Source organism: Vipera ursinii (genome assembly GCF_947247035.1).
Source record: "Vipera ursinii genome assembly, chromosome: 2".
Classification (NCBI taxonomy): domain Eukaryota; kingdom Metazoa; phylum Chordata; class Lepidosauria; order Squamata; family Viperidae; genus Vipera; species Vipera ursinii.
Window position 1 is genome coordinate 65574438 of NC_139513.1, and position 14041 is coordinate 65588478.

General features: G+C 36.2%; 1 protein-coding gene across 1 annotated transcript in view; it reads left to right on the forward strand.

The window, feature by feature from the left end:
* The window catches only part of LOC310633384 (store-operated calcium entry regulator STIMATE-like), a 39687-nt gene that overhangs the window by 14671 nt on the left and 10975 nt on the right, over nt 1-14041 (forward strand). Inside the window, exons 4-5 of the mRNA XM_083351091.1 lie at nt 884-969; nt 12926-13038. Coding sequence (XP_083207217.1) covers nt 884-969; nt 12926-13038 — 199 coding nt within the window. The remainder of the gene's footprint in view (nt 1-883; nt 970-12925; nt 13039-14041) is intronic.

The window sequence follows — 14041 nt, forward strand, 5'->3', positions numbered from 1 at the left end:
CAAGCTTCTAATCTTGAGATTATGCATATTTGTGTCCCACCTACTGGTAAACAGAAGGCAAGCACTTGTTTGTTATAAAACTACAGTAAATCAGAATGAATGAGGATGGTAACTGTTTGGTAAGCATATCCTTAGGAAAACTCTTTAGCATGCATAGTTTAAGTGAAGATAATCTTTGTTTAGCAACATAGTTGGACTGGAAACGCCATCACTAAACGAAGTGGTCACTAAGTAAAAAACCATATAACCATGATTATACTTTTTGACTTGAAACTTTATATTACCTGTTGTTTTCCTGCTTACTCCCTTGTAATCCCTTTCTCTCCGATTTCTGCTCTGCAAGGAGAGGAAAAGAAAAATAATAGTTCAGACACAGGATATTGAGTACTGACTAGAATGGTAAACATGTGACTGAGGGACACTGCGAATGTCATGAATGTGGGCATTGGTTGTATTTTTTCAGCACTGTCATAACTTCAAACAGATGCTGAATGAGACAGTTGGTAAGCAACCTGTCTAGGTCTATTCGTATCTATGGCAAAAGAATACATATAAAAGTATGACTAATTTAATAGTCTCCAATGAGAGAATTAGTGGAAGATATAAAGATATGAGATTCTGTATGTAGGATAGATCTTTATTTGATACTGCCAATTTTAGGGAAAAGGGCATGGAAGAAAAGGGGGAAAAGTGACAGAAGCTAAAGTGAAACAGCTGTAGCAAGAGAAAGTACAGGTCCTGTATGAACAGTGCTAACCAGATAAGCTCTCAACAGAACAAATAGAAAGTAGGTATAAGGAAGGAAATATGGAAGTTGCTTTGAATACAGCGGAAAGTATTATGTTATAGAGTGGCACAGAAGTGTCTAGGGTTATGCTGATAGGAACTATGAAAAAGAATGCTTTTGGAAAGATGAAATGGAAGAAGCTGTGGGTGGGAAAAGAGCATTCAAGAAAATGGTGCTGCAGAGTAAAATATTAAGTAATATATAGAAACAGAAAAGGGGTATGATACGAAGAATGCAGCTAAATAAAATGGGTTAAAAGGCAATGAAATTGCAGTGACTTTAATGGAAATTATTTTGGAAATGGTCAAAGAAGATTAAACATGGAAGTCTACTAGAATGAATACGGTAGAATTAAAAATAAAAGTGATTAAATAATTCAGGATAAAACTGAAATAAGTGATTGCTGAAAGAAGTATTTTATAGATTTGTAGGGGCTAGTAGTAATATATCAAGAGTGGAATTGAAACAAATAGTATAAATTATAGAATCCAAGAAGAGGAAATAAATTAGTAACAATGATAAAAAGACTTTTAAGAGTGCAGGTGTAGATGGCACTACTGGAGAAATGTTAAAAGTTGGATGTGGTTTGTATATGAAATGGCTCTGCAGCTTGTTTAATATGTATATGAAGTTTGCATTTATACCAGAACGCGTCTAACAATAATAATTGCAAAAACTATGGGGAATTCATTTGTGTCAGTGGGAAGCTATCTGATCAAAAACATATAAAAGGTGACAGCAAAATAAGGGAAATGCAGTGTCTATTCTGGACAAAGGGTACAGGGACTAACATTTTGTTTAATTATTGGGAAATGTATGAACAGGAGAAAGAAAATTGGTTGTACAGTTGCAAGAAAAAGTATGTGAACCCTTTGGGATTACGTGGAGTTTTGCATGAATTGGCCATAAAATGCGCTCTAAACGTCATGTAAGTCACAACAATAGAAAAACACAGTCTGCTTAAAATAATACTACACAAACATTAGCTGTTGTCATGTTTTAATTGAACATAAGATGGAAACATTCACAGTGCAGGGTGGAAAAAGTATGTGAACCTTTGGACCTAATAACTGGTTGACCCTCCTTTGGCAGCAGTAACCTCAACCAAACGTTTCCTGTAGTTGCAGATCAGACCTGCACAACAATCTGGAGTAATTTTGGACCACTCCTCTTCACAAAACTGTTTCAGTGTAGCAATATTCTTGGGATGTCTGGTGTGAATCGCTCTCTTAAGGTCATGCCACAGCATTTCAATCGGGTTGAGGTCAGGACTCTGACTGGGCCACTCCATTGTTTTGTTGAATTACTTGTATGCTTTGGGTCATTGTCCTGTTGCATCACCCATCCTCTGCAGAGCTTCAGTTGGCGGACAGATAGTCATACGTTTTCCTGCAAAATGTCCTGATAAACTCTGGAATTCATTTTCCCATCAATGACAACAATCCATCCAGGCCCTGAGGCAGCAAAGCAGCCCCAAACCATGATGCTCCCTCCGCCATGTTTTACAGTGGGGATGAGGTTTTGATGTTGGTGTGCTGTGCCTTTTTTCTCCACACATAGTGTTGTGTGTTTTTCCCAAACAACTCAATTTTGGTTTCATCTGTCCACAGTATATTTTGCCAGTAGTGCTGTGGAACATCCAGGTGCTCTTTTGCAAACTTCAAACATGCTGCAATATTTTTTTTGGACAGCAATGGCTTCCTCCATGGTGTCCTCCCATGTACTCCATTCTTGTTTAATGTTTTCCTTATTGTAGATGTGTCAACAAAAATGTTAGCATGTGCCAGAGATTTCTGTAGGTCTTTAGCTGACAGTCTAGGATTCTTCTTTACCACATTAAGCATTATGCGCTGTGCTCTTGCAGTCATTTTTACAGGACGACCACGCCTAGGGAGAGTAGCAACAATGCTAAACTTTCTCCATTTGTAGACTGTCTTACCGTGGACACATAAACATCAAGGCTTTTGGAGATACTTTTGTAACCCTTTCCAGCTTCATGCAAGTCAACAATTCTTGATCGTAGGTCTTCTGAGAGCTCTTTTCTGCGAGGCATGGTTCACATCAGACAGTGCTTCTTGAGACCCATAAACCCAAAACAGGTGTGTGTTTTTAAAGGGCAGGACAGCTGTCAGCAACACATCCAATATCATCACACTGATTGGAGTCAAGGTTGGCGCACTCCTGGCTCCAATTAGCTCTTGGAGAAGTCATTAGGCTAGGGGTTCACATACTTTTTCCACCCTGCACTGTGAATGTTTCCATCTTATGTTCAATTAAAACATGACAACAGCTAATATTTGTGTAGTATTATTTTAAGCAGACTGTGTTTTGCTATTGTTGTGACTTACATGACGTTTAGAGCGCATTTTATGGCCAATTCATGCAAAACTCCACGTAATCCCAAAGGGTTCACATACTTTTTCTTGCAACTGTATGCTTGTTGATCCAGAGAAAGTAAGTAGTTTTGAAGTATGTGTGACAATAAATGGAATACTAACCAAGGGACAAATAGTGAGAAGGCAGTAAGACAAGGATACATGAAGTTCCCTTGGTTTGATACATTTATGAATAGCACTAGCACTTATGCTTATATACTGCTTTACAGTGCTTCACAGCCCTTTCTAGCAGTTTACAGAGTCAGCACATTGCCTCTAACAATCTAGGTCCTCATTTTACCAACCTCAGAAGGCTGGAAGGCTGAGTCAACCTTGAGTCAAACTGCTGGCAGTCGGCAGAATTAACCTGGAATACTGCATTCTAACCACTGCACCATCATGGCTCAGAATAGACGTATAAGGAATGCTTATGCTGGTGTTAGAGGTTTGTTGATAGGTGATGTAAGTGCGTACATACTATTGTGTACTAATGATTTGTTGGCTGAAAATCCAAATAACGCAGTAAATGTTGACAGATTGTATGATTAAAAAGCATGAATCTGAACATTTATGTATTACATACGTAAATTTGTAGATGGTTGTGTTTGACGGGGAAAATGGAATGAATGATTGTCATTTATACATAAATGGGGAAAAAACTAGAATAAGTACCGGTATATGACTTTGTGCAATATATGACTCTGTGTACCTGGGAAGCATATTAATTAAAATGGAAAAATGAATAAATTTTAAGATGTGCAAACTTTGTTTAAAAAAAAGTAATGATTAGCATGTGGTTGTTGCAAAGAATAAATTGAAAGAAGTAGAGTTTTATTACCTGGAAATGAAAACTAGTTATGTCATTTAGGATGAAAATTAGAAAAAAAATCAGTGAGGTGGATGAAAGTGGAATAAATTGTTTAAAAAGGGGTGAGTAGGAGAAAGACAGGGTCAATAATAAATGGATACTGAAGGGATGCATTGAATACCAGGATGGAAGAAATTGGTTGTAACAGTTTGGTTAGAAAAGAAAAAGAGGATCAAATTGCAAAACTGTTAGCCCTTCAGGGCAGACAAGTGAAGAAATAGGCTCTGTATTGTAGCCAGATGGAGTAACAGAATCTCGAAACCTAAGTTTTCCCTGGTCTCATCTTATACTAAAGAAAATCAAGATGGGCTTATGACTTCCTCATACTTCCCTGTTTCTCAGGACTTGCAGTCTTTTCTCCACGTCCTCCTTTAACAGCCACTCCTTTCTTACCTAACTTCAAGATAAGCTCTAAATTACTTTCAAAAACAAATATATGAAGTAAGAATGGCTGCATTGAGAACATAGGGGAAACTAGCTGGATGGAAATGAATGAAATCCACAGAGAAAGAGGTGAAAAATTTAAAGAGTAAAGGGCAAGCAAAGTATGAAGTGATGTATGAATGTGGTGGCAGCAACAGATGGTTTGCAAGGATAAGAAGATAATGAGATATTTTGAACTGGGTGGATGTACACTTGATCTAATGTTTCCTTTTCTTATCTCGGATCTTTATGGCTTACCATTTTGTTTCTGTGCTTTGCATAACATTGCAGAAGGGAATAATAATATAATGCATACACACACACACACACACACACACACACACATTTTGTCAGAACGTATCACAGAGGTTTTGGAGACAGTTGTGAATCCTAATTTAAAATTATAGCTGGTATTCAGTGGTGCAGGGTTGGCTGAGATGTGACGATTGATTTTAAGTATGCTTAATGGAATGTCTGACTTCATTTTAAAAAAAAATCCATAAAATGTAACAGCCTTCTTTGGAAAGCATCCTCACTTTTTAAAATGTTTTGCCAGAAAGCAACAGTAAAATTGTCCAGAGCAGCCATTTTCATTTCTCAATTCTATTCCTAAAAGACATTTTCAAATCATTATGACACATTCAGAAGACTTCTGTTCAGGAGAATATTCCAACAACTAGTCATGATAACTATATATTACCTCCAGTGTCATAGAGAATATGTCTTTCATTTGCTGAGGAACATAAGAAAGGGACTCTTGGTATGCTACTAGTCTTACCATGGCATCTGGCTGGTGAATGTGAAAACAGGATGCTAGAATGATCCAGAATGATTCTTAAGTTCATGTAATGTTAATTGCAATTTTCTGTCTTCTTGAACATATTCCAGCTATAGTCTAGAAATCTACCTATTGAGTATATTCATTTTTTGGGTTTTCCATACAGGTATAAAACAATGAAGAATAGGGAAGAACATTAAGAATTCTATAAATATTTGGCTTTAAATGACCTGGATGTTGTATCTATGTGTTCAGAACAGTCCTATTCTGAAAATACGGCTGTAGATAATCTAATTAAATTCAACAAAGCAGTCATTACTCCAGAAAACAGGATGGTTTCCTGTGCAGGATAAGGGATACTACTAGTAACTGAATCCCATTTATTTTAAAGTGGAAGGGAATTTCATGGGTTTTTTTTTAATGGACCAATCCCTAAGATTTTTTTAAAAACCAATCTAAAAATAGTTTGTGCAGTCTGTCAAAATAACTTTTTTTCTCAGAATGACAGCCTTTAAACAATAATGATATTCAGGCAACTTCATTTTATACTTGCCAAGAGGGGAACCTTGTTAGTCTTTTATAGCCAAAAAAATAATGATGAAAAAAAGTGTCGTGCAGGATTTTAGAAGCTAACAAACTTATTTTTCTAAGAGTAATAGGGCACACTTAGCAGTAGTGAAGTGAAAAGGTCAAAATGTAGTTGAAATGCTGTTTATAGCCAAAACACTTCATTTTCTTGCTTTCTTTTTCAGCCTTCCTATCCAACATTTAATGTTACTAACTGTCCTGTGTGATGCTTGTATATTAGAAAAGCAATATATAAAATGTTACATAAATCAAGTAACACACTTATTTTATTTACACATATCAAACCCTGGAATGTGGTAGCCTTATAATTTGCTAAAATTTGTTTTTTACAAACACAGAATAGATTTTATTTTAAGTGGCTATCTTCAATTTGATAATTTAAAAAAAGCATAGTAGCCAAGTAGCCAATTGCATCTGCTTTCTACTATTGTGCTGTATTAAATTTCCTTGGCTTGAATTGGCGGGTGGGGTGTTATCTGCAAGCCTCCCTCCTGACACCCAGTGCTATCCTAGCTGCCTTCAGGGTGTGGCGTTTATGGAGGAGACTGAATGGGTAACACACAGGATGATAGCAATGTGCTGTCTGCTTTTTTTTTCTGGTAACCTTTGTAAGGTTATAACAGTCAAAGTTTGGATTGAGATAGCACAGGGAGAGATTGGTATCTCACTGAATGCTGCTTCGCAAGGCAGAAGTAGAGAAAAAAATCTGATCATGTCAAATATAAGTAGGGCTGGGTCTGAAATATTGGTTTTCCTAATGCCAGTTACATGATTATCCGATACGGTGATGAAAAATGATAGCATTGTGTAGGTCAAGAGGAGAGCCTGAAATAAGTTAGTGGTCAGTGAGTAGAACATTTTATTTTGTGTGTATGAATAATAAAACCAGCATTTACTGGTCTCACCATAAATGTAATGAAACTTCTTTAACCTTCCTTGAATATTCAGGTTGTATGTCATCTATGAGCTCATCTGTTTTCCTGGACATAGTATTTGATCCCTAGTGATTCAGTGTTTGTTGTTATTTCTGGACAATAACTCATTTCTTAGACTGAAAGCCCATCTGCGTATAAGTTTCATTGGCCAGTCTCTCAAGAAGAGTTGACACCATAACATATGCAAGATATCATAGCAGATTAAGGTACAGTTGAGCAGGCTGTTTCAGGTGTTTGGACTTCTGGAGAAATGCTGCTTTTAATTGTGTAGAAGATTATGTTTTTCAAAACAGAGCAACACTACCTGGGTTGAAAATGCATGCCTGTGACCTATAACCAATTCTATTTTGGTTCATTGTAAATACAATTCTATAAAGGTTACTCACCTCAAGAACAAATTAAAGCTTTTACACTTTCTAACCCCACCCAAATTTTCCCCTCTCTTAATAATTTAATTATACAATAAAATAGCATTTTATTTTATTGCAGTTAACTGTTAGTTAACTTGAATTTGAAATAGATCCACCAGCATTGATTAGGATCAGTAATGGTCTCACAAATCTGGAAGATGGCTGCGTACAATCCCTCCCAAACTGACAAGCATGCTTAAAGGAGTGGGAGAGTGTTGTTTCTGTTCTCAATAAACTCACTGGTCTTTAAAGTAAAAAGCAGTTTTGTAATCTGGTTTCTTAATCCACTGCTAGTCAGTGGAGATGTTAGTAGTCAATTCAGTTGTGCTGTGCAGAATGTGTATTTTATAAGCATAAAACTGAGCAGATTAAGCATCAATTCCTGTGCATTAGTTGAGATGTCTCATTCTGCATTTTTCTTTGCTTTCAATCTTAGAAAATGATTTACAAGCCTATTCCTAATTTAAAGCCATACTTTACGTTGATTGCTATACCTCTTCTTTAATAAATTCCATCCAGTTTTGCATATTTTTGCAATAGAAAAGATGGAGAGGCATGAGAGTGTTTCTGTCATGATGTGATGCGATAAACTTAATTTTTGCTTTGGCTTTCCAACCTATTTAATACAACATTAGTCTAGTAGGGGAATCCCAACAGCAAAAGGAACCGACATTGCAGAAAGAGAAAAGTACTTTTAGTATTAACCATTCTTCATTTTAAAAAGTAAAGTTGGTGTCCAAATATTGAAATAATTGATTTTAGGTTTTTCATATTTCTCTAAGCACCATAAGCTCCAGTGTGCTTTACAAATAAGATAGTGATGTGCCATGAGGCATAAATAAACAAAATGGTAAGAGTAACAGATTCAGTTACCAAGATTTAGTTTCTTAGAATCATCTTTAAGCTTGACTTCTCCCAAAGAAAAGAAAATTGTTTCTTCTGTTGTACTGAAAGCTGAAATTGTTGTAGTTTGCCAAATGTGCTTTTGAGTATATGAAATTAAGGCAAACAGAAGATAAAAAAGGATCACTGAGAGATGTGATTTTTTTTCCTGGTCTTTATTATAGAGGCAATTTCCATGTAGGAGTTCTATAATGCATGAATTATGTTTAATTTTCTAAAGCTAGAGGCCTGTTTTGTTTTGCTGTGTTTTCAGTGATAGGATATACTCCAAAAGTTGGTTTATCTTCTATTCCAGTCCATACTTTTTGGAAATTGGTCCCACTGAGTTCAGTGAAATTACTATCAGGAAATTACTACGAGTATTGCAGCTTTCATTTAAGAATCCGTTGTTTCTACAAAAATGATAATACTAAAACTGATACCTCCAAATCTCTGTCACTGCCCACACCTTCAGAGGTTGAAAAGCAAAAGGCAGCACCTGCTATAAAGACAATAATTGTTTCTTTTTTTGTACAAGAGCTACCTGACAGTAGACTGGTGGAGTCCAAATTCTTTGGAAATAGTTTTGTAACCTTTTCCAGCCTGGTGAGCATCAACAATTATATTTTGGAGATCCTCAAAAATCTCCTTTGTTCAAACCATGTTCATTATCATCCATTGATTTAGGCAGAAATATTGAAAATTCAAAAGAATTCGCAAACTTTTTAAGTACCACTATATATCACTTAGAGTTCTAAGATGGTGGTGCCTGGAACAGCTGCGGCTGCATTGGCTCTCGAAGGTGAAAAGTTTTGGGAGGGATATAAGAGATATAGGCCACATGACCGGGAAAGTTTTAATATGTTTGAGCAACGTGGTAGAACTAAGGTAACATATGACCGACAATCTTTGCTGACATGGCGAGTTTCTAGCTGTTTCGGAACTGTTGGTGAGACTGTTAAAAGTCGTTGGCGCTGTTTGAAATTGTTCTGCTGGCAGCAAGATCTGACTGCTGGCCCAGCGACGGATTCGATTGCAAATCTGGGCTGTTTCCAAAGGAGGCAGAGGACAAAAGGTCCCAGGGCTTATGGAGCGAAGGAACTAGATGAGGCTGTTGGCAGGCCCAGAGGAGGAGAGAGGCTTTTGGAGGAGTTGGTGGTGGCGGCAGCATGCTCCAGGGGCAAAAAGAAGCAAGGCCACTTTGAGACAAGGTGGAAGAGACAGGATCAGAAAAAGGAAAAGAGGCGAGGTTGTCATGCAGGAATACAAGCTAATTTGAGGGCTAATCCACATGGAGCTCCATTTCCATCTGTCCTGTTTGCCATTGTTCGACTAAAATGGACGATCTGAAACTTGAGCTGACCATGAACAAGGAGCGTATATCGGAGGTGGTGACCCTTTGAGAGCTGTATGCAACCAAATGTCATTTTGATGTATGCCGATTGGTGTACATTCAAAGTGACAATAAAGTTGTTGTAATTAGATTATCAGATAAAAGTTATTTTTTTAACCTATAAATGAAAATGCAGGTTTATTTACTAACTTTTATCAGAAATAGTTGAAATGTTTAAGTATTCTACAGCACAGATATAAATAATATAAACATCAAGACTAGCTAGTAAACGATCTGGACTATGTCTTTTAAAGCCTTTCCAGAAAAGGAAATGGCTGAGATCCATTTTGCATTACAGCTGTTTAAAGGTATTTGATTTTTTCATTGTTTAGTTCTCCAGTTGAACTATATGTCTGCATTTCAAGTGTCTTAGGGTAAAAAAAAGTTTTGTCAACGGTAGCTAATTTGTAGATCTGATGCCATTGTAATTAACATATAAGCATATTAAATTGCTTTTGCAAACTTTAAAATTTTCTCTTGTTGCTGATATCCTGTGCCTTCTTTTGATTCTTTTCCATGTTACCCTAGCCCTCAGCCAGATTTTTTTACAGATTTTTTTATTCTTCAGAAAAATAGGCGTTTTTTAAATTGTTCAGTGATTAAAATCACCAAAGAATTCTTCAATGATTTCATCTAATCTTTAAAATTGAGTTACAATTCAGCAATCTTTTATTCAGAGTAGCAAATACATTTGAAGTCATACACAAGAACTAAGAGTTTAATTTTAAATGGAATTACAAAACTTTTTCTAAGAACTTCAAGAGTATTCAAGATTGAATATTTGTCTAATTCAAATATTAAAGACAAGTTTTGAATAGCCAACACATTTTCAAGGGGCAAATATGCCATATCAATCTTGATACCAGTCAGAGGTGACATAGTTTAAGTATTATAATAAGTAATTTGAAATAAATGTACTATTTATGTCTTTCCATCTCCAAAAATGAAGGAAATCTTATGGACCATTACATAAAGACATGAGAAATGTCCTTCTGACCTTATCAGAATCAATTCAGTTGCCACATTTAATCTACCAGATGTCCCATAAGCAGTATATCCTCATTTTTGCTCTGCAACAGTTGGTAGGTTGCCTTTCATTCTTGAGATTAACACTCATTACCACAAAGTATCACTGACAGTCTTATCCTCTTGCTCCCTTTTTAAAGCTCTTTGAGGATGACAGCCATCGCCACATCTTGGTTTTTATATGTTTGAGATTTATTTTTGCTACTTTTTACCCAGCATCACTGTTTTGGAGACAATACTACAGAAAAATTTCCATATTATTCTAAGCCATTTTTTATGCTGAAGTATTTTGTGTGACACGGTGGCTCAGTGCGTTAGGACATTGAGCTTGTCGATCAGAAGGTCGGCAGTTTGGCGGGTCGAATCCCGAGTGCTGTGTAACAGACTGAGCGCCTCGTCCCAGCTTCTGCCAACCTAGCAGTTCGAAAGCACGTAAAAATGCAAGTAGAAAAATAGGGACCACTACGGTGGGAAGATAACAGCAGTCCGTGCACCTTTGGCGTCTAGTCATGCCGGCCACATGACCACGGAGACATCTTCGGACAAACGCTGGTTCTTCGGCTTTGAAACGGAGATGAGCACCGGCCCCTAGAGTTGGAAACGACTAACACGCATGTGCGGGGGAACCTTTACCTTTACGTTTATTTTGTGTGAACTACCTAAGGTTATTTGATAAACCAATACTTTTTATTTTGTTTATAATAGGTAAAATAAGAGTACCCTCACCCAAGCAGTTTATATTTGTTAAATTATATTTACTTTGTTCATATGGTAAAAATTTGAACATAAAGTAAGCCCTCAAACATATAAGAAAAAAAGCCAAAAAAACCCATCGACTATAAAATCTTAAGAAATAGAAATATCTTGTACCTGTGAATTCTATTTTTAGTCATGATGTTGTCCAGTATAGAATATGGCAGTCTTCAACATTTTTCTAGAGTCCAGGAGGAACAAAGCTGACTCGGTTTCTGCCAGGAAGAGATTCAAAACAGTGGGAGTGACTACTAAAAAGACCTACTTCCAAGGTCTCCTCAAGGAAGGGGCTTGGCAGGCATTGACCCATAACATTGTACAGTACAATATATCCCTTCTAGCCTTAAGTTATAACTTGCTTTGCAATCATAAAACCATGAACAAACTGTTTTTGTTGTCCTCTTGTGATTCTGTAACCATTTCCAGATACATGATTTTTCTAGAACTAAATGACTAAATAAAATAACATATATTTAACAAATTAGAGTATTCTTTTAATTTTATTATTTATTAAGTCACTTTTTATTATTATTTCACTGTATTGAAGTCCAATTAATTGGATCCCACATTATAGGCAAATGATGTGTTCGTGAATCACTTTGTGTTAGTTGGCTGAGAATAGTATTTAAGATTTAATCTTCAGTTCAGTTTGGGATTGGTAAAAACAGTTCAAGTCCTAACCAAGAACCTAAGAGTTATTAAAGAAGCTTTTGTGTATATAGGCAGTTCTGAGTAGGGTGGGTTTTTGCAAAGTCAGCATATTCAGGCCTAATAAGTTCAAAATTTTCTTGTATCTAGGCAACCCTTTGGGTATTGCTCCAAGGGTTCCTATTACTGTTGGCACAACCATTGATTTCTTCCTCCATAGTTGCTCAACTTCAATTTGCAAATCACGATATTTTATTATTATTTTCTAGCTATTTCTCTTCAATTCGTGCATCACCTGGTGCTGCAGATTAGTATTTTTGTTGTTATTGTTATTATTACTACATTGTATTCATATTTGTCCTTTAATTTCTGTTAACTACCCAGTTTTGAATGGTTGAGATTTATAGTCATGTAAATTCAAATAAACAAGGGATTCTAGATGGAAAAATAGTATTTCTACTTTTGTGCTGTTCAGATTTAACTTCTGCACTCATGAAACAAATTTATACAACATTGTTCACATCCATGCATGCAAACAAAGCAGATTAAGTAGTCTCCCTTAAGACATGTATAAATGGAAAGTAACCCTGGATTTTTCATGTATGTCTTTGAATGATTTGCAGTGACTTTGCAAACCTTTTTTCAATCCCAATTGTTTAACAATGAAAGCAACAAAGTAATTCCTATTCATACTTACTCATCTGAAATGAGGAAAGCTTGTAGTTAGTAAGGAGGGGCTCTAACAGGAATTTGAATTCTAGAACTCAAATTCTAAGCCCCAGAATTCTGAAATACCATGTATAGGTATTTCAGACTATAACTGATAACTCATAGGATTCTTGTGAGCTGTCCAAAGCCACTTAGGTGAGAAGGGTGGCTATGCAAATTAAATCAATAAATAAAATTCTAGTATAAAGATGATTACTCACATCTAACATTTATCTCCTTTATGATGACCAACACGTTTGACTGTTGTGCAGAATTTTGTGTTGTATGTCCTCACAGTTGTCAGCTTGTTTAGCAGATACCTGTATTAACCGTTTGTGTTTTCCTTTGCAGGGGACCCATTGCAATGCCATGCTTGGGTAGGCCAATGTGCATTGTACATAATTATCATGATGTTTGAGAAAACGATCATAATTATAGTGCTCCTAATACCTCAGTGGAAAGAGGTTTGAATCTTGAAGTTTTTTGTTTCTTTTTTTAAACTACACTCAATAATAAATGAATTAGGAATGTATTTGTGTGTGTGTGTGTGTCTGTCTGTCTGTCTGTCTGTCTGTACACGCGCACTGTGTTCTCCAATTTGGTCCTCCAGTTCTCAATGCCATGTTCAGGGGATGGAATATGTAGTCCAACACAGTTGAAAAATATCATGCTGGAGAAGATTGCATTAATAAAAGTAAAAAAAATCATAACTAAGCCTTTGATTATCCTTAACAATCAGGTTAATGCCCTGATATTACTGCATTACTAAAATATACAGTAGCTGTGCTTCTGTTCAGATCAGTAAAACAATGTTAAGTTCAAGAAGGCGGATTGCAGCTGAAAGTTAGGGAAACTTGCTGGGTGAAGTCAGTTACCCAGGGGAACAGTAATTTCCCATTGACATGAAACGTTCAGGCAGAGGCTAGACATTGCCCTGACTGGAACTGCATTTGTCGACAACTCTTATACTTAGGTAGATATCATTCTATGTGAACTCTAAATTATAACAATATATTTAGTGGATTATTTTTTTACGTTGTCTACATTCTGTTTTCTTCCATTTCTCACTTTTTTTTTCCAGAAACATTTTCTGAATAAAATATACACATATACAAATTATCACTGTATAATAGCAATTTATATTTCTCATTTCTAGTAAACAACACAAATTATAAGACAAATGATAAAGTATGTAGTTTATTTGACATAGTTTGGATGATGGTCTAAATCAGGGGTGTCAAACTGCCAGCCCGCAGGCCGGTTGCATCATACAGAGGCCATGCTCACTCTAACTTAGGCAATGCAAAAAAAATCGTGATACATCGCGATACGTCACGTGACGCGGTGAGTTTGACACCGGTGGTCTAAGTAAATAATCGCTTAAAACATAAAATCTCTGCTCTAAAGGAGACAGTTCACCATTCCTGTGCATCAGTGTTGGGAACTTAAATCATTCCATGCCATAAA